General features: G+C 34.6%; 5 protein-coding genes across 5 annotated transcripts; 1 reads left to right on the top strand and 4 right to left on the bottom strand.

Moving 5' to 3' along the window:
• Positions 1–1,744: 1,744 nt before the first annotated feature.
• On the bottom strand, positions 1,745–5,400 carry LOAG_06150 (nucleoporin-17). The gene is made up of 9 exons (XM_020447077.1): positions 5,276–5,400; positions 4,690–4,881; positions 4,053–4,139; positions 3,883–3,968; positions 3,504–3,630; positions 3,251–3,313; positions 2,939–3,118; positions 2,138–2,332; positions 1,745–1,956 (listed from the first exon to the last, which is right to left on the bottom strand). The coding sequence occupies exons 1-9, from the start codon at positions 5,369–5,371 to the stop codon at positions 1,867–1,869; spliced, it is 1,116 nt and encodes a 371-aa protein (XP_020302656.1). The 5' UTR covers positions 5,372–5,400; the 3' UTR covers positions 1,745–1,866.
• Positions 5,401–6,696: 1,296 nt separating this feature from the next.
• Positions 6,697–9,306, bottom strand: LOAG_06149 (protein-tyrosine phosphatase). Its single transcript, XM_003141685.2, has 8 exons — positions 9,217–9,306; positions 9,021–9,129; positions 8,681–8,790; positions 8,497–8,600; positions 8,088–8,302; positions 7,846–7,997; positions 7,249–7,631; positions 6,697–7,076 (listed from the first exon to the last, which is right to left on the bottom strand). Exons 1-8 carry the CDS (start codon positions 9,286–9,288, stop codon positions 6,917–6,919), a joined length of 1,305 nt encoding a protein of 434 aa, XP_003141733.1. The 5' UTR covers positions 9,289–9,306; the 3' UTR covers positions 6,697–6,916.
• Positions 9,307–9,790: 484 nt separating this feature from the next.
• On the bottom strand, positions 9,791–10,103 carry LOAG_06148 (hypothetical protein; the record flags this gene model as incomplete). The annotated part of the gene is made up of 2 exons (XM_003141684.1): positions 9,791–9,948; positions 9,995–10,103. 2 exons carry the CDS (start codon positions 10,101–10,103, stop codon positions 9,791–9,793), a joined length of 267 nt encoding a protein of 88 aa, XP_003141732.1.
• A 1,035-nt stretch (positions 10,104–11,138) lies between these two features.
• Positions 11,139–12,825, top strand: LOAG_06147 (hypothetical protein; the record flags this gene model as incomplete). Its single annotated transcript, XM_003141683.1, has 4 exons — positions 11,139–11,419; positions 12,026–12,116; positions 12,534–12,659; positions 12,781–12,825. 4 exons carry the CDS (start codon positions 11,139–11,141, stop codon positions 12,823–12,825), a joined length of 543 nt encoding a protein of 180 aa, XP_003141731.1.
• A 456-nt stretch (positions 12,826–13,281) lies between these two features.
• LOAG_06146 (WW domain-containing protein) lies at positions 13,282–15,831 on the bottom strand. Its single transcript, XM_020447076.1, has 4 exons — positions 15,749–15,831; positions 15,298–15,496; positions 14,241–14,463; positions 13,282–13,977 (listed from the first exon to the last, which is right to left on the bottom strand). Exons 1-4 carry the CDS (start codon positions 15,749–15,751, stop codon positions 13,713–13,715), a joined length of 690 nt encoding a protein of 229 aa, XP_020302655.1. The 5' UTR covers positions 15,752–15,831; the 3' UTR covers positions 13,282–13,712.
• Positions 15,832–18,373: the final 2,542 nt, after the last annotated feature.

Raw genomic sequence — 18,373 nt, 5'->3', positions numbered from 1 at the left:
AATGTCCATATTCCTTTAAAAAGCTGGGACGGGGAAACCAAAATCTCTCTCAGTATTTCACGAAGTAGGAATTTAGCAAATAAATACTTTATTTGAAAGCAACAAGGAGAAAACCTACACATACACTGAATAGGTTGGAACTAGATAATTCGAAAACTTTAAGTTTAATAGATCTGCTAGCCTAGGAAGTGGTACCATGAGATAACACGATATAGCTTACTTTAACTACAATCTCTGTAAACCTTCCGAAAATTATTTTCCAAATACAAAAATACACTTTGTGCATCCCTCGAATTTGAGTAATTCTCGACAAAGTAAGGGAGAATAAATGGACATTACATAGGTCAAACTCATTTTTTGAAATCGCAAATAAGCCTAGTGATGCCAGGTTTGAACGGAACCAGCCCACCTAGTTTGATTACCACCGAGGCAGTGTTTGAATTCTCCTTTAGCTAGATCCTAGTTTTTGACTTTTTGTTGGTTCTTGCGCACTTTTAGCGGAACGCTGGTAGAAAATCGAGGGTCTAAGCTCTCCCACGATAGCATATTAGGAACAAATTTCGGAATAATCATAAAATGAGGATACTACCTTTCCTTCCTTCCTTCAAAAAAAAAATAAATTGATACTTCGAACTGAAGTGGTTCATTTGCATATATGGAGGATGCTGGTAATAGGTACGAATCAATTGTTTTACAAATATACTTTTAGACTTTAACTCTTAAGAACAGTTTTTTTCTCCCTAAAACTTAAGAAGTCGACACCTTCGAATTGAAATAGCTCATTTGCAAGCAATTTACGAGATAGCAGGTGTGGTAATGATGCTTAGAAAGACGACTTAAAACCAGGGCGACGTATTCTTATGACAAAATTTTCTGGCAGATAGACAAAGACGTGGCGACAAATCGAGCATTAGGAATTTGTTGATGACGCTAAACGCGACCTATTAATCATAAGCCCATCCACAACTTAAAAGTCTTATGAAATCAATCACTGACACATTCATCTCTTCAGGACGCCACTTTTCTGACAGTCAAAAATTCCTCATAACACACTGTGTTATCTTTGATTTTGAACAGTCAGAAAAAGTACAGACTGATGCCGAAGATTGGTTTCATATGCATCGAAGCATATGAAAGATACCATGAGGAAATAATCCAAGTTGTCCTGTACAGGTTTTGGGAAGAAAAGATGCGAACGCAATCTCTCGAGCACAATTCGTGGTGTATGGCTCTTACAGTCTTACACTTGTTATGCATTTAATTTTTTATATATAAATGAAGCTAACATTGTTCTTGCTGCATGCTGATATCTCACTTATGATGTGCATAAATTCTGGTATCGATTGTTTTTTCAACCATATTCACATGTAGGAAATTTTTAATAATACGAATAAGAAAAGAGATCATCAGTGTTTACAAAATACGAAAATGAAAGTATACTGCAACTCATATAAAAAAGTAGCAGTTCAACTCCTCCAGAAAAAACGATGCACAACAATTCAAAAATAGCCTAATTATCCGAATTTCAGTCAGCAGTTCCCAACAACTAAATTGGGAACCGCCGTCCAAAACACTAAATTTCATGGAACAGATCAACTACTATTATAAAACTGCAATATACGTCCTTTTTTTTCGCCTTGTCTACATTAGTAACACAAGATTAACTCTTTTTCGATGCTGTTCACCATGTGAAAAAATCTGGAAGAAATTAAAATAAATGATTTTTGCTTCCTCTTTTGAAAAAGTCTGTCAATAATTAATCCTTTCACTCAATCATTCTATGTGATGGATGAAAAGCACAAATAAAAATTTCACTTAAGGAGTTGAACAAGTTCATATGAGACAACGTTGAAGAATTTTTGCGCATTACTTCTTCTGTTTAGGTTTCATGTCTTCATCACACGCGTGTAAAAAGATTTTGCTTCCGGCAATTTGAGGATTATATCCCTCATGGCCCTGAAGGAATGTCCTACTAATGTATAATAATTTATTGCAGCGTTCTTGAATCCTAATCTGTTTCCTTTTTGATGAAATCGGCTAAAATTCAACTTGTCTAATTGTGATAAATAAAATCATTATAAAGAGACATACATTTACAAAAGATCCTCGGTTTACGGAAAAGAGTGTAAATCAATACCTTACTCCAATCGTAACCGATAGCATAGGCCATCATCTGTCCTGAAGGATGTATAACACACCGCGTTACAGGTGCTGGTAGTGGATCTGATGTTTTCAATTTTGTTCGTGCATCTTTGTCCCAAAATGAAATTCGGCCATCAGAACCAACAGTTGCCAGTGTTCCATAATTTGGATGAAATGAGATATCATTCACCTGAAAAAAAACATGTATATGTTCAAGTTCGATCAACGGGAATACAGAACTGACTTATTAGAATGTTAACTTCTGGAGTACTCATATATCGACTTGATAAAATTGATATAAATTAATATTTTCTGCAATTCCACGAATCAATTTTCATGATTTTAAAGAATATTCCTCAGTCCTGACCTCAGTTCTGTTTTATCTGACTTCCCCTTTCTAGTAATGCGCCCAAAAACTTTCAAAAGTAAAGCAACTACCCTAACAACATATCGACATTCAACAAGGGCAGGACACACTATTTATAGTGCAGCACAGTAGCCTGCACGACTACTATGCGTTATATCAGTATGCTGAGGACAATATGTTTCAATTATCAGTAGCAATAGATTATACAGAAATTTAAACAATTTTAATTGATATATATGTCAATTGGTATATAATATATATGAAATTGGTATATAATATATATGTCAATAAGCTTTAATACTAATACAATCAATGAAGTACTGAAATATCACGCAAGAGCCAAAGTAAGATGAAAAGTAAACTTGTGTCAATCTACCATTCTAGATTAACAGATCTCAAGTCAACATGATAAATTAAAGGAATACTTACGGCGTAGATTTCCTGGAATCCGTTAATCAATTCTGGCGAGCGATGACACTTAAAGGTGAAATTATCTTTTGGGTTAGCAGCTTCCACATACTGTATTGCAACTCGACCTTCAATAGACCCAAGAGCATATCCAGTGGGCAGTCCAGTTGTTTTCTCTTTGAAAATTGAAGCACAGCGGCTCTGGAATAAGAATTATGTTTAAAAACTCGAACAGCTACTGATGCCTTAAATAAGCAAACATATCATACGCATGCATATGCAGTCAAAAAGATAAATATTACTTTTTTGAAAGTACTACACATTTCAGCTCACCTGGTACTTCAATGGAGTTTCGATATCTTTCACTTCAGATGGTTCGTTGTCCAATCTGTAAATCTGCAATAATTCATAAATTTCCAGATTTTCAAGATAATCTGTTTTTGGACATGAGAATGGAATTTCCTGACAGATACTTCATTGCTGTCATATCATAATAATAATATTAATTAAGGGATCATATCAGAACAAGTCGCTCCATAACAATTATATATCCATACAATAAAATGATTACGAGTAATACGCTAACCTTCATACGCCGGTTGGCGAGACCAACAATACCCATAGGAAATAACACATCGCTACAATAAACACGTTCCCCAAGCTGTACTGTTGCTAAAGATGCTTGCGTGGGTAATTGTCTCATGTCCCAAAATCTGCAATGAATCAGAACTCCTTGAAGTTTATTTAGTTGATAAAAAACTCTGAATTGTAATATAACGAGATGAATAATAACGGGATGCAAAAATTTAGAAGGTGGAGTCGTATGATTAATTAGTGGATAACCTGTGAGTAAAGAAGCGCTTCTCAATGTACGTAATTTTATGAATGACTCATTTCTCAATCAGTAACAAATCAAAATTTCACAGAACTGAGCGAACAACAAATACCGAAACAATGATACTAACCGTAAAGTTTTATCCCATGATCCAGTCATTAAACAGCTATAATTGGGAGCTTTGATCCAGTGACACTTCCTGACAGGTTCATCGTGCTGAAAATCAAGCAAAAAAAAAAAGAATATTAGGGCTCCAGTGAGAGATGTTTAAGATGTTTACGAGAATATGAGAAAGCTCACTGTTCCCACGACGGCTACTTGATTTGAAGCAAGATCCCAAACTCGCACCTGCTTATCCGCACTTGCAATAAAGATTTTGGTACCATCCTAAAATGATGCAGATATTTTTATCATATGGACCATAGTTAATCACTCTGTGATATCGATAAATATCAAGATGATTTAATCAATCACACATCGCATATTATATTTCCCCATCACATACTTCACTTAGTTTAATCAGTCATCCATCGTATCTGGTCAATGGATGCCAAGGAAATTAGTTAACTGACGAAAGATTAAATCATTTTAAAGTAGCGGCATGCTACACGATCCCCAGTATTCCTTTTACCTTTAGCGAACTTTCAATCAGCTAGTGAGAAACAATACGAGAGGATTGTGCATATCACTGTTTCAAAAGATGGATTTTTGATGAACAACCAATCAATCCAAAAAAATTAAAAAAGTTGAGCAAAACAATACAACATTCGAAGAAATAATAGCGATTATAAGTCCGAAGATAGAAATTTTGACAGAGAGATAAAAATTATAAACTCGAACTTTCCATATTTCCTTAATAAGGCTTCATGTAATGAAACAAACTAAAAGATAAATATTGGACTAAGGTCCTGTTGCCTGAAATGATAACCGAACTTACATCAAGCCAGTCAAGATCTAAAACTGGTCCCGCAACATTTTGTTGCGCTTTTGCTTCACACTGACCACTTTCACTAATCTGCCATACGCGGACCACCGAATCCCAACTACCCGAAACAAGCAAAACTGGCTGACCGGCAATCTGTGGGTTAAATTTTAGCGCTTCAACTGTATCATCGGGTGGTGATGGCACCTAAAAACACATACCGTTTGGAGAATTTGGCATCTAAAAATGCACAGAGAAAAGTCCTAAGTCACTCTATCAATTATTTAGACAATAAACATATTACTTCATACCTACATTAATTGCTAAGCAAACGCTTAGGATCACTTGAAATGACTTTCTTATCGTCATCTTGAAAGTCCCCGCATTGCACCGCGAAAAAACATTTGCAGAAAATCAAAGACTGCAAATCCAATAGCCAAGAATACATAAAAATCTAATAGTCTATCGAAGTACTTATAATTAGTCCCGAAATTGAGCATTTCAGATCTCCCCTTCCTAAACCCTGATTAATGTTCAAGCACCCATGAGTAATTAAATTAATGTAAACTTTATCCGAAAAATAGAGAATGGCGCAACCCACTTCAATATCGTTCAGCGGATTCTGACTCGTATTGGCTGTGCCGGATGAAAATATACTATTTGGTCTTGAGCCAAAAGCATTACTGGTACCAAACATTAAATCCAAATTAGCAAGAACACCTGAAATGGTCTCGCCTTCTTACAAAATTAAGACATTATTAACATAAAAAAAAATCACGTTTGTTGTAATAGAAATTCATCCAACTTCATATTTCCGAAATGATCTAGACATTATAGGAAGGTAATGATGCGTAGCCATGGATGAACACTTCAGAATTTTTGAAAACAGTTATTATTTAACAATTATTTTCGTTTAAAAAAAACGTATTAACAAACACGAAAACAATTAAAAACCTCAGATGAGCATCTAGCTAATCCTGACAGTATTCAGTTATAAATTAAGCAAAATACTAAAGATGCTGCGCCAAAATTTGAAACCTATACATCTAACGAAGATCCACCTATCACTACTAAAAAAAACATTAAAAAAGGCGCTGCATACAAGTAGGTGCATAACAATGTTGAGCACAGAAAAGAAACGATGTGGAATGATTCAATTAAATTTAAAACATCACTTAAAAATACAACAGAAAACGGCACATTACAAATTCAAATGGAAAGGTGGAAAAAGAAAGACAGAGATATGGGAAAAAAAAAAAAAAACTTAAAACACTGTTGTTTTTACTGCGACGCGCAAAACAGTAATTCTGCAAAGAAAGAGAAAAATGGTGATTTCAATGGCATAAGTGAGAAAATAGTAGGACGATCACAAACCAACAAAGTTCTTACGTGCAGCACATTCAGAACCAGAATTTCCTTCAGCCTGTCTTCACGTTATGTAATTAAAGCTGATGTCTTGACATCTTCTAGATGGCACATAAAAGTATATGTAACCATGCCATCACACAAAATACCCTACAGTGAGTGGTTACGGCAGTATTGGTAGTATAGTGTCGAATTCCTGGATTTATGAGTGCTATAAATATAGGTAAATGATCATGCAAGATACAACAATACAAGTGGGAAATTCAACATTCCTTCGAAAATTGTTGGTGGTAATTCCTTGAAATTAATCTCTTACAACTTAAAATCTATCATTCTGTAAGTAAGATAACTGGAAAAAGCAATTTTGCGCGACTGTAAGTATACCAAGAAAATTTGAATGTATCGGATACAATTCAATGTAAATTCGTCAACTGGTAAAAGAATTATGCCAAGAATGCATAAATCCCAAGAAAAAATATGACGCTTGAAATATATCGTTACAAATAACAGAAAGAAAAACTTTTAAACAGAAAAAAGGAACATATAAAATACTAAATTAAGCTACCGTGCAGGATAATGACGTGCGTACAACATAAAGAAGATATAAAAAGCAAAAAAAAAACTAATGCTTCCAAAGCTTTTATAACTACAGTGAAAAATAAAGGCGTCCGACATGCATTATTACTTCCACAAGAATCAACTAAGCTGCCTTAGATATAGTAACAGATTCCCGATTATTCTTCGATATACAATTACAAATTTTTCCTGATGAACAGTTCTTATATTTAATAGACCACTTTTACGAATTTTGTGAACAAATTTGTCACTCCACAAAATCACAATTGAATTAAATTGGAAACAAATGATATCAGTGATATCATGAGGTTAAACGATAAATGCAATATACAGCAAAGGCAACTGCAACTGCTGCACATGTGCATCCAATACCAGTGCAACCAATCGTCATGTGATGCCATTTTTTACGAGCACTTTCACATTTCAAGAGGCGCGCACGCATGCCCTCTATACGCTTCTTCCTGAATCACTATAATAAAATCATTCAAAATGAATGCGAACAAAGAGATCTGCAAATGTTAGAAGGACGTCGAGAAAATTCCTTGGTATTTAAAAAACGGACACTTTCAATAATTTTATTAGTCCTTGCTCAGCTTCTTAACTATCAACTAAAAGAATAAGATTTCCGAATACCTTTTTGCATGTTTTGTTTCCTTATCCGTTTCGTAAGAGTCCGTGGAAGCTCTTTTCCGAAGAGGTGACAAGTCACTACAAGACTTGGAATGTAAATCCGTAGTCATCTGGTTTGCTTGAGATCTTTCTAAGTGTGGTATTTCATTCGTTTCGCCATTATTATGATTGTTAGGCACAGCCAAAAGATCCCTCCCAAATTTATCGCTGACAAATTTCTCCTTATCACATTTCATATTTTTAGTAATAACTCCCTGTCGTAATGCATCAGCGATGGTTTTCCAACAAAACTGCAACTGCTGTGGTGTTTGAATCAATCCCATCCTTGACCTCCTCATTTCTATAACCAAGTTTGTTACGTCAATCTTCTTTACATTTTGTTCAACCTGAAAATTGTCATCGGTTAAAATTTGTATACCAAGATGACAGATTTTAAATCATCAAGGAAAGAAAAAAAATAAAGAAGATGAGGAAAAAAAGCACATAAAAACAGTAAACCAATAAACCAAAAGAATTAAGTAAGCAAATTATTAAAAAGATGGAAAACAATAAAGCACTACTACTGAAATCCTGGAATTCAATTTATTAGAAATGGAATACCATTGACAAAACTGAGTCTGCTACCACAAATGTCCCACTTCGACCGATACCAGCTGAACAATGCACTACAGTAGGTTCTTTTCCAGACAAAAGTCCGGTGTCACGTACTTTTTGTAAAAATCCAATAAACACAGCAGTTGAATGAGGGACACCTAAACAGAAACATGAAGTAAATTATTCCATTATGCAAGAGTGCAAATCTAATTAATTTGCTTTTTGGACGAAAAAAAAAAACTAATTACCAAAATCAGGCCAACTTGTGAAATGAAAATGTTTGACCATGCGTGAAAATGGTCCATCCGGTTCATCTTTTTCTAACAAAATATCGCCAGTTTTTCGTAAGAGTTCCAAATCTCGAATCACATAGTCATCAAAATCTTGTTCGTCTTTTAAAACCACATTAAAAGAATCGAACTCGCGCGCAGGACTACTCAAAGACGGAAAATAATCATGACATCTGAAAGTATCAATAATTTCCAAAAATGTAAATGAATAACTATAAATTAATCCAACAATATTCAAACGTCATTATATCCGAAAGGTTCTTTTTTTCAAAAAACGGTTGTTTTTTTTTTTTAAATTAAAAAAAAAAGTGCTCGGCCTCTGAAATCAAAAATCCAACACAGTATAATCAAAGAAAGTACAACGTACTTCGGTAGTCCCTTTTCTACCAGCTTATTTAACATAATTATAAGCGTACTATTCTGCTCCCACACCATTTGCCAAAAATCGTTACTAGTTGTTGAAAGTGGCCCCTGAAACAATAAACGGAAGCACTTGAAGTAAACATTTGAACTTCGTTATGAAATTGTAAATTTCATAAATTCACAATAACCTGTGTTAAAATATAATTACGTTTGGCAGTTGGAACAACTAGTCGCGAAGCATTAATATAATCAGATCGTTCACTATTTTCCCGCTTCAACACAACACGACTTGTATCATCTGGAAATTAAGGTTACAAATATAATAATAAGACATTGTAATAATAAGAATGCACCAGTGGTATCAGTCATCACTAATTTGGAGATGATATTCCACGATATCATCACTAGTCGACAGTGTTAATGACACTGTGAAATATTATTTTTAAAAGAGGGCCAGGAGAATGCATCCTAAAACATTACACAAACATTACGCACATAATTTTGGAAGTGAACAACAAATAAACCAACATGCTAAGACGTTTCGATAACGATTTCGATCAGCATTCTCCCATGAATGCGCAACCTTTGTTGTCAGTTTCAATTTTCTCTCTTCTTTGCAAGATTGTTTATCTATCTCCTAAAATCGATCAACACATATTACACGCTGATCCTAAGTGAATCATTTAAGATAGATTGTGTGAGACAAGAATCAAAAGTATGATACCTGATAAACAGAATTCCATGAATGGTTGTCTTCGATTTCATTATACATTTCTACGAGCTGTTCCATTGCCATTTCCACCTTAACTAAAACACTCGAACATTATTCTGTGGTACAAATCCTGGACTCATTCATGTGTAGTCATAAGAAGGGCACTTATACGAAACTAATTTAAGTGCTACTACTCACTATGGATTTTGGGAAAACGCATCCTATTCGCAGAACTGATTACATAAAATTCCTCCTTTTTATTAATTCGGACTCTGAAGAAGAGAATTTGAAAATGAGTGCAAAGGATGAAAGTACCATAGGTACCGAAATTTTACTGCATAGCTTTATTATAAGAATTGCTATTAACAGTAGGATTAAGTCTATAATTTCAATCAGAAAAGTCTTAAATCTACCAAAAAATCAGAGTGAACAAAAACGTATGTGGATAATAGGATATATGGATATATACTGTATTTCTCCGAAAATAAATCCTTGAAAATAGGCTCTAGGGACATTTTCTTTATATAAGAAGAACCTAATGTAAGCCCCCTCCTGAAAATATGACCAGTCCGACCTTGCCGCAGCCTCAGGAAGCACCAATGCCGGCCAATGTCGGTGCTTCCTGCAGACGCACCAAGCCCTGGATGAGACCTCGGGCCCACCCCCACTCCGTGCTGGCCATTTCCCACCTCGTCACCGTTGAATACGGATGCGGGCTATATACGCCGACTGGCCGCATCGAGTCTCCAAACTTATCTCTCTAATGCTCTTCGATGACTCGTTCCCCTACGTGGTAAAAGCCAGAATGGGTACGATGACCTCAGTAAGCAAGTGGACAAGGAAAGTACTACCGGTGTTTCCTCGAAAACAAGACATCCCTTGAAAATAAGCCCCAGCATGTTTTCTTTTTTCTTTTTTTTGGGAGGAGAGGGAATAATATAAGACCCTGTCCTATTTTCGGAGAAACACGGTGAACACACACGTATACATGTAGAATATCACACCACGTAGTCATACTGCAGTAATCCTTCACACAACCACATTCCAGATCAGTGCCATTTGAACTGCAAAGGCAAGTATAGAAGTGGGACACTGCAGTAACTTGATAACGCCTTACTCCAACCTAATTCAGATAGCGAATCGGTGAACTCTCAGCAAACACTACTATACAATGCAACATACATTCTCGCTACCCCACGATAAACTCGACTCCTTCCCTGTATTTCGCGGTTAGCACTTGCTTAACTGTCAATGAACCATTGGTTGACTGTATCGGAAATGTCGTGGGTTTGAATAAGTTCTGAAACATGAAGAGGTATTATGTGTAACTATCGTTTTAGTGGGATTAGTCCTGAAACATTTTTGAATAGATCAATTTCGACTCAGCTTTTATCTTCCTTTGTAAGAGAATCATAGGAAAATTCAGGTCCTGAAGTTCTCGAAGTGGCTATCAATGACAGCGGTTAAGCTTTTTTTTACTATTTTGATTCCATTCCATTTTCAGACGTTATGATTTTTTGCATAGCTTTCATTTATATCTCAACAACTCTTGAGTTAATTTCAGTTGTCGTGTAACGTATACAGAAAAGGTAGTGTGCTCTCTCTCGTCCTATCGGTTAGTTCCAAGCTATCGACACTTGAAATATCATAGATATTATAGGGAAATTTTTTAAGGCACACTTATTTGTTATTTGTGCTCATCTGAATGGATAATTAAAAGTAGTAGTATGTGTTGGATATCTGAAGAAGTCACACTTTCCACTAAAAAACCAAAATAGATAATATCGGTGCATTATATTGTCTTGTAAAATTGTTATAGGTGTTATAAAATTATTTTGTAAAATTTAATTTACACTGCCTCACTGCATAAGGTATTGTTATAATTTTGATGATGTGGACTAGTTTTACGTAATCATTACAGAGTCATATATCAAATGGTGAAGAAATCGGAAGATCAGCTTAATGAAACTTTCGATCGATGTCTTGCAGATACAGCACTGAAGACTGTAAGTGCTGGGACCGTTGGTTTAATAACTGCTGCAATATTTAAAAGGCATTTTCCACTTTGGTTAGGCGTAGGCATGGGTTTCGGTATGGGTATTGCCAACTGTCGTCACGATATGAGAAAGTCATTCATACACTTTCAACAAGATTCGGAACAAAAATCGAGTCTTAAAATGATTGAGGAATCTGGAAATACAGATATTCATCCTCAGTAACTATTGTTTCCGAAGTTTCACGTAAAGCTAATGTCGTTTGCTGTGACTATCGAACTGAAAATTTGTATTATATGAACGATTATGAAAAGAACAAATGATCGAGATATTAAATTTGGCTTCGACGAGAGCATCCACCGGCCCTAAAGATAATCTACTATTATTTACACACTTCCTGTTGCATATTGGTATGTATTAGTTTATAGCCACATACTTTAACAGTTCGGTCAATGATTTGCATTATTTTTGATGTGCTGGAATGTAATTGTCAATAAATTTTTAGATATTTGGCCTAAGAGATGTCTCACTGAGACTAGCGTTTTTTACTAACACTAGCATTGCTTTTTCTTAAAAGCTACGCTTATACTTTGCAGATCTTTCAGTTATTTGAATACGAAAGTTGTGGATAATCATTTGTTCAACCGTTTAAGGTTTCATTCTGTTTCCAGCTGAGGACTTCGTAACTGAAAATAATTGAATCGGGTTATCCCGTACAATTGATCTTTTTGAATCACGCAGCTAAATACGGAACTTTACGAACATAGTGTGTTATATGACTTGTAGTGACGGTTCCTCTGTATAACATAGGTTTGCAGATTTTTCAGGTTAATTCTTAGGTTTGCTTTTGGAAGTTTGCTTATTAGTCTTTCCATGGATGAAAAACGGGTCGATTGTCTTGATCTTTTAGCATTTCAGGTAGGTCTTAGCATTATTTTTTAATGAAAATTTCGATCATTTCACGTGTATTCTTTTTCGGTATGCTAACAAAAAAGCTTGTGCGAAGCAAATAGTGCTGATAATTTGAATGGTGATATAGAGTAAATGAGACCGACGTGCTGTGATCAAGAAAACATGCCATGAGAGATTGAGATTAGGTGCCTAGCACACTTGGGACTGACTGAGGACAGGTTAGGAATTACACGCAAAACACTGGGGAAAATCACCATCTTTGAAACATCACAGTAGTATTTATCGAACAATAATTCCCAATACATAGAAAAAAGGGTGTAAGGCGTGACGAAATTCCGCAAATTTTTTCCAGAGTTTCTTCCTTCTATATTAATTTAGGATCTGACCTACATACATTTCTCAGCAAAAAGTCGGTTTTTTCAGGACATATTGAATAAATTACGAAAAATCGATGATAAAATATTGTTTGAACTAAACACTGCACTGCCTAGCGAATCATTTGCTGTCAATGTGGACAAGGGCGAGAAATGCCGTTCAATTTATAAGGAGGTGATAGAAATAATCCGTCTTTGCAAAACACAAGTTTTAAGATTTTTTTTCTTCGAAAAACAGTTTCAGAGTTTTCAGGTTTTTTTTTTAGTTTTCAGTTTTTCTTCATCTTTGTTTTCAGAAAGGTGAAGTTCCAAATCAACGCCTTCATCGTAGAAAGTCCTGACCGCTTCTGGATGATTTTTTTTTTTCAGTTTCTTGAATATTTTATGCTCAAACAGAACATTTATTACGTCATCTTAGAGTATTTTCTTGATGGAAATTCCACTAATTAATTAGCAAAGATATGCGAAATGCTATTTCCAGTTGTTAACTATGAGAATTAAAAGGATGAATTTGATACAACATTGTGTCGACGAAAATCAAGCAAACATTGCCTGTCTACGAAAAGAAAAATCCCCAATAATAGATATTCGCAATGCCCAAAATACCGTTAGTTTTCTATATGATTCATTTTCGTTTCCTTAAAACTCAAATAAACATCACTTTTTGTTCCAGTACACGGAATAATTAGAATAAACATAGTTTGACATTACGCTTGCTAAGCTCAATTTTTATAGCTGCGAATAATTCGGTCAGAAATGGATGTAGAAAGCATTGTTAATGAGCGGAGTGAAAAAGCTGTGCACGACCGGTGTAGGACCTTCCTATGAATTTTACTTTTATTAATTTTTTTGTGTTGGAAATATTTTTCTGTGTTGCGACATAATGCAGTTTTAGCTTTTTTTTTTTGTTTACAGTTGCTTACTAAAAATCAAGTATTTTATATATTGGATTTATCAAAGGCGGATGATGAATCGTTGAAACAAATATAAATCACCGATCCATTGCCATTATCCAAGTGTGCAAAGTCTAACTGCATGCTTGTAAAGGATAGCATATAAAAAACGCAAGATAATGGCAAATATTTACCTACCAATCATTGTCGTAATGGAAATTCAGAACCCTTAAAACACTGCCAAACGTTCAAAATGAATATCATTACTCAAAAACTAAAATATCCAATTAGTCTTAAGCTGCTATCTCTAGATATATATAATCAAAACATGCACATCATTGATAACTGTTTAAAGAAGGAAGTGAAGGGAGTGCAAAACTTGCTTCCAGCTGTCGTTGGTGATCTGCAATAAACTGCAACTTTTGTGCTAATAACGAAGAACGCATTTCAGCAGTTTTGACAAGCGATCCAGCACTTTTCAGATCGCAAGATACATAAATAATTTGCAAAGTAAGATTGTGTGCGGCTGCATCAGCTTTCACTGCACTTTGTTCCCATTCTTCTGTTGGCCATCGACGAGTGGATGTTTGTGCATCTGCTCTGCAATTTTAACGAAACATCAATTGTAAAATTACCTGACGTGGAGTCTATGGCTTTGATCTATACAATTGAAGCTAATGTATGAAAACACTGAAGTTCAAAGAGATTCCTATACAGACAAGCTATGGTGTAAATCTAACGGTTCGATTTTTATACATGTTTGCAATCCTAATAATAAAAATATAGGAAAGAATTGATAATTTCGCAACTTGATTAGTAGGAACAGTTCACAGCAAGATATATCTTAGCAAAAAAAGAAAAACCTTAGGAATCGTCGGTGCTGTTCTTCCGAAAAAACCACAGAACCAATTACATCCTCTTCTTTCATTTCGACTTTTGGGCGTTTGACTCTCAGGACTGACTGAGTTATATCATGCGTTTTTATTTTATCCTTCACATCACCATTATTACCAGATGTAGCAGAATCTGCTGAATTGGCCACATATATTCCTGCAGCATTACTGCTTGGAGCAATACGAGCTCCAGCTGAAGTCATATTTTTTTAAATGACATACTGATTAGTTTGTAATTCTTGATAATTCGTAAAAGAATAAGGTAGATGTTTAATGTTTTATAACTGTTCAAATTTAACTCAAAATCTTAAATCCCTCCTAATTTTAGTTGATCACGACCAATGGGTGATAAAATAAACATGTTTGGTACAGCTAGTTCGGCTTCGTCTATTCTTGGCAATTAATTCAGACTAACTTAAAAATGAGTAAATATAGCCACATGAACATCTTACTATAAATCGATTGGACTTTAACGATGCTTCCTGATTTCACTCAGAACGAAGAGTAAGGCGTAAGTGAAATTTAAGTAATTTAGGACGATTAGCAATTTAATGGAACCACAATTTAAGCTGAAATAGAAATATAACGGTTATTAATTGCATTTAGAATCTGTTAAGCCCAGTACCGCTGCTAATCAATCATAGATGAACTTTACAGAAGTGGTCATCAAGCTAGAAACAGGTACTATTAAGCGCACGACAAGACCTTTTTTTAAATATTCATAAATACGACAGCAAAAGACTTACAACCTCGACGGTAATATCAAAGATAAGAGAAATTATTCAAGGAGAAAAAAATCCTCTTCGAGTTAGATACTGTTTGTTCGAAGGTACACTGTGTGAAATTTGTGATAAGTTTAACCGATATGATTTGTGATGAGAGTAAAAAGATTTTGGACAACACGATATTTTAATCGGCTGATATGTAGAGATCCATTATGCAATAAAGTCTATTCCTTTGATTGGATAGTTTTTGGTCATAGCCTTTACAAGATAAAATTAATTAAATGAGGAGCAAAAAAACTCACAAGCAGATGAGACAGGACTCTGATTTGCGGCATTTTCAGATAGAAACTTTTCATATTCTCGCCATTCGGGGGGTTTTTCCCATTGTGACACCTCAGTTTCTCGATTATAGAAGTAGCGTTTCCCAGCTGAACTATACTGCTCTGTCCACGGGCCAAACTCTTTCAGTCGTGCGTTCGATGACGTCGTCGACTGTCGATCCTCAATTACATGCTCTTAAGTTGTTCAGTACAAATAATAAGTGTTGAACCTTAAACTCTTAATATTAAACTGCTTGGTGAAATGCATGATGTTCTACTTTCGTGAACGCTTCAGCTCCTAATACAACTGAAATTCCAATTCCAATTTTGGGTAACAAGGTTGAGATTCGAAATTTTGAATAAATCTGGGACTAAAACTCCACTGTTAGTTTTCGGATGAAATGTTAATAGAAATCAAACAGTTAGATCCTACCATAACCAAACTGTCGAATAAATTGCAGGCGAGGATAATCTATCGAAAACCACAAAACTGAAACCACCCACCTAGAAACGAAGAAGTGTCAAATCAGTTCAATATTGGTGTCCATCTCGATTGATAACGATGATGCCCCTTGTGCTTCAGTGGAGAATCACAATAAAAACTCTGAGCCAAAATGCATTATGCAAGAATTCTCTGAACCAAAATGCAAGAATTTGATGACACTGCCGACTTTATAAAGAATGGAATCAATCCTTCAAAGTCCGAACCAAAATTAAATTCTTTTTAAATCAAAAATTAAATTTCTTTTTCAGAATTAAAATCAAATTTTTTTTTCTTGTTGTGATCAGGATTAGTTGTGGAGTAATCGAAGTAGTTCCACAATTACTTCAAGTATTTCATCTCCTTTTTTTCATTTTGACTGCTGTCCTATTCCGTCTATCCTGAGTCCAGAGTCGTTGTCAGATATCACTTGTTTTTTTTTTTTTTTTTCTTGATAATGCTGCAATCTTCAGATGACTCTTTTGTTTATAACAGCGAACCTCAATGCTCATATCCCACTGTTCTATGGTCGTTCTCTTCCATAGACTATCCCATCCTCGTTATTTCAGCGAAGTTAATTGTCTGAGTCTAATTCCAGCAATACTTGCAATTGCATTTCAAACTTTTAAATTACCCTGTATGACTGCTTTCATTGTCCATTTCTTCCTCTAGTTTATCTCATCATTTCATTATTGGTTTATTGCTATTAGCGAAGTCCTAGCATAGTATAGCTGTAGTTTGATATATTCAACAGTTGTAATTAATCCAGATTATTGTATTCGGTAATAAGATAGTGAGTTGTTGCTATTTAGCACAGCATAGTCCTCCTTCCTTATTACCTGCGCCTTTTTCTATTTTATTTCAGTGCTCCCCAGTCTTTTCTCGAATCTTTTCTCCGCTGTTGAATAATTTTGAAGACTATGGTCATTTGATCTAATAATATGTTCCGGACGATTTCCTTGCATCGTCTTTGCTTTCATTGATTAAGTGGTAAATAAATAATTAAATTTCTAAATATAGAATATATCTCCCTTTTGTCATTCAAAGAAGAAACGAATTTTACATTCAGTGAAATGGTGCAGGCTAGGGATAATTGCCACTATACTGTTCTTTTTTTAAAAATTATAATGGTAAATTTAGGAAATTACGAACATTTTGTTGCCTTAACATGTTTTGTATGAGAACATTAGGATTTTAAGATACTGGGGAATCATACTAGTGTGCGCAATTGTAAATCAATGATGGATTTATAATTGACTGTTATAAATTGTACGGGTTATGGTTAATATCTATGCCCATAAGAAGTAATGCAGACCTACTCTGCTTAGCGTTTACTGGGCTAAGCATCAATTAAATAAGGAGACAAATGCACTTCGCCTACTTCAATCTGAAGTCTTAAATATAAAATTTTGTAGTTAAATTCTAGAATATCACAATGTTGGTAACAAGTCTACGATGAATTCACCATTATTGGCCAACTATAACATCACCCCATCTATGCTAGCGCATATGCTATATGAGCGTAGTATCATATTTTTGTCTAATTACCCGTATAAATATTTTCCGCATGGTAACAATATGGAAAAGGATTTTTAAAGCAAAAGATCTTAACAAGTGATTCGCAAATATATATCGACAGCAGTGTCAATGATAATTGTAATTACTCTATCTTGGTAACAATAATTATAATAGTAAATAATGAATACAATTACTCGGTTAGTCATAATAACGATAGTGATATTAAAGATGGCAGTAACATCAGATCCAATATAGATTGTACACCTGCCAAAATTAGCTAACACTTGCAATATCTTTACTGAAATTACCACTAACAATTACGTGATTCAAAAGCACCCACGAAATTCCTTCTTTTTTTTAAAGCGTAACAGCTAATTAGCCAAGTTATTAGATGCAGACAAAAAAGCCTGTTTATTTACACATTTATTATTTATGCATACTTATTATTAAACCGCTTGTTATGGTATTATTAAAACGCTTGTTATTAAACCGCTTGATTTTAAAACTGTCCTGTTGTTTTGTTGCAGTTGTACCGGTTTTTCCATGCCAATGATCCTTGTCGTATTATTGATTTAGCATTAGCAGAAATCAATCGACGATAAGGATGGTTGAAAGAATGCTTGCTGAGTAATGAAACCAGCTTCCTAAGAGTAATAAATTTTTTGCAGAGGAACAGGTTTTTTTCACATTGGAATTTTTCGCATAATCCAAGTTGTAAGCATTATAGTTGTGGCGTTTATTTGCCCCTTACACATTTCTCAGTGTCTCCTTGTCCCTCCTTCCGTGAAATTCACTTCTTAAATCGAATGGAAAAGCTTTTTGAAGTCTAGAAATTGATTAAATGACCTTACTGCAAAGTAAAAATTCGGACAAGCTGCCTCATTTTTTTTATTAATTACCATTGAAACTCGGAATTTCAAAAATCTTACAGTACCTCTAGAACTGGAAATTTCAAAATCGACTAATCCGCTGATCAATCGCAATAAGTCAATAAGTCATATATATATATATATATATATATATATATATATATATATATATATATATATATATATATAT

Source organism: Loa loa (genome assembly GCF_000183805.2).
Source record: "Loa loa unplaced genomic scaffold supercont3.77, whole genome shotgun sequence".
NCBI lineage: Eukaryota > Metazoa > Nematoda > Chromadorea > Rhabditida > Onchocercidae > Loa > Loa loa.
This window is presented reverse-complemented; position numbering and strand designations above follow the sequence as displayed.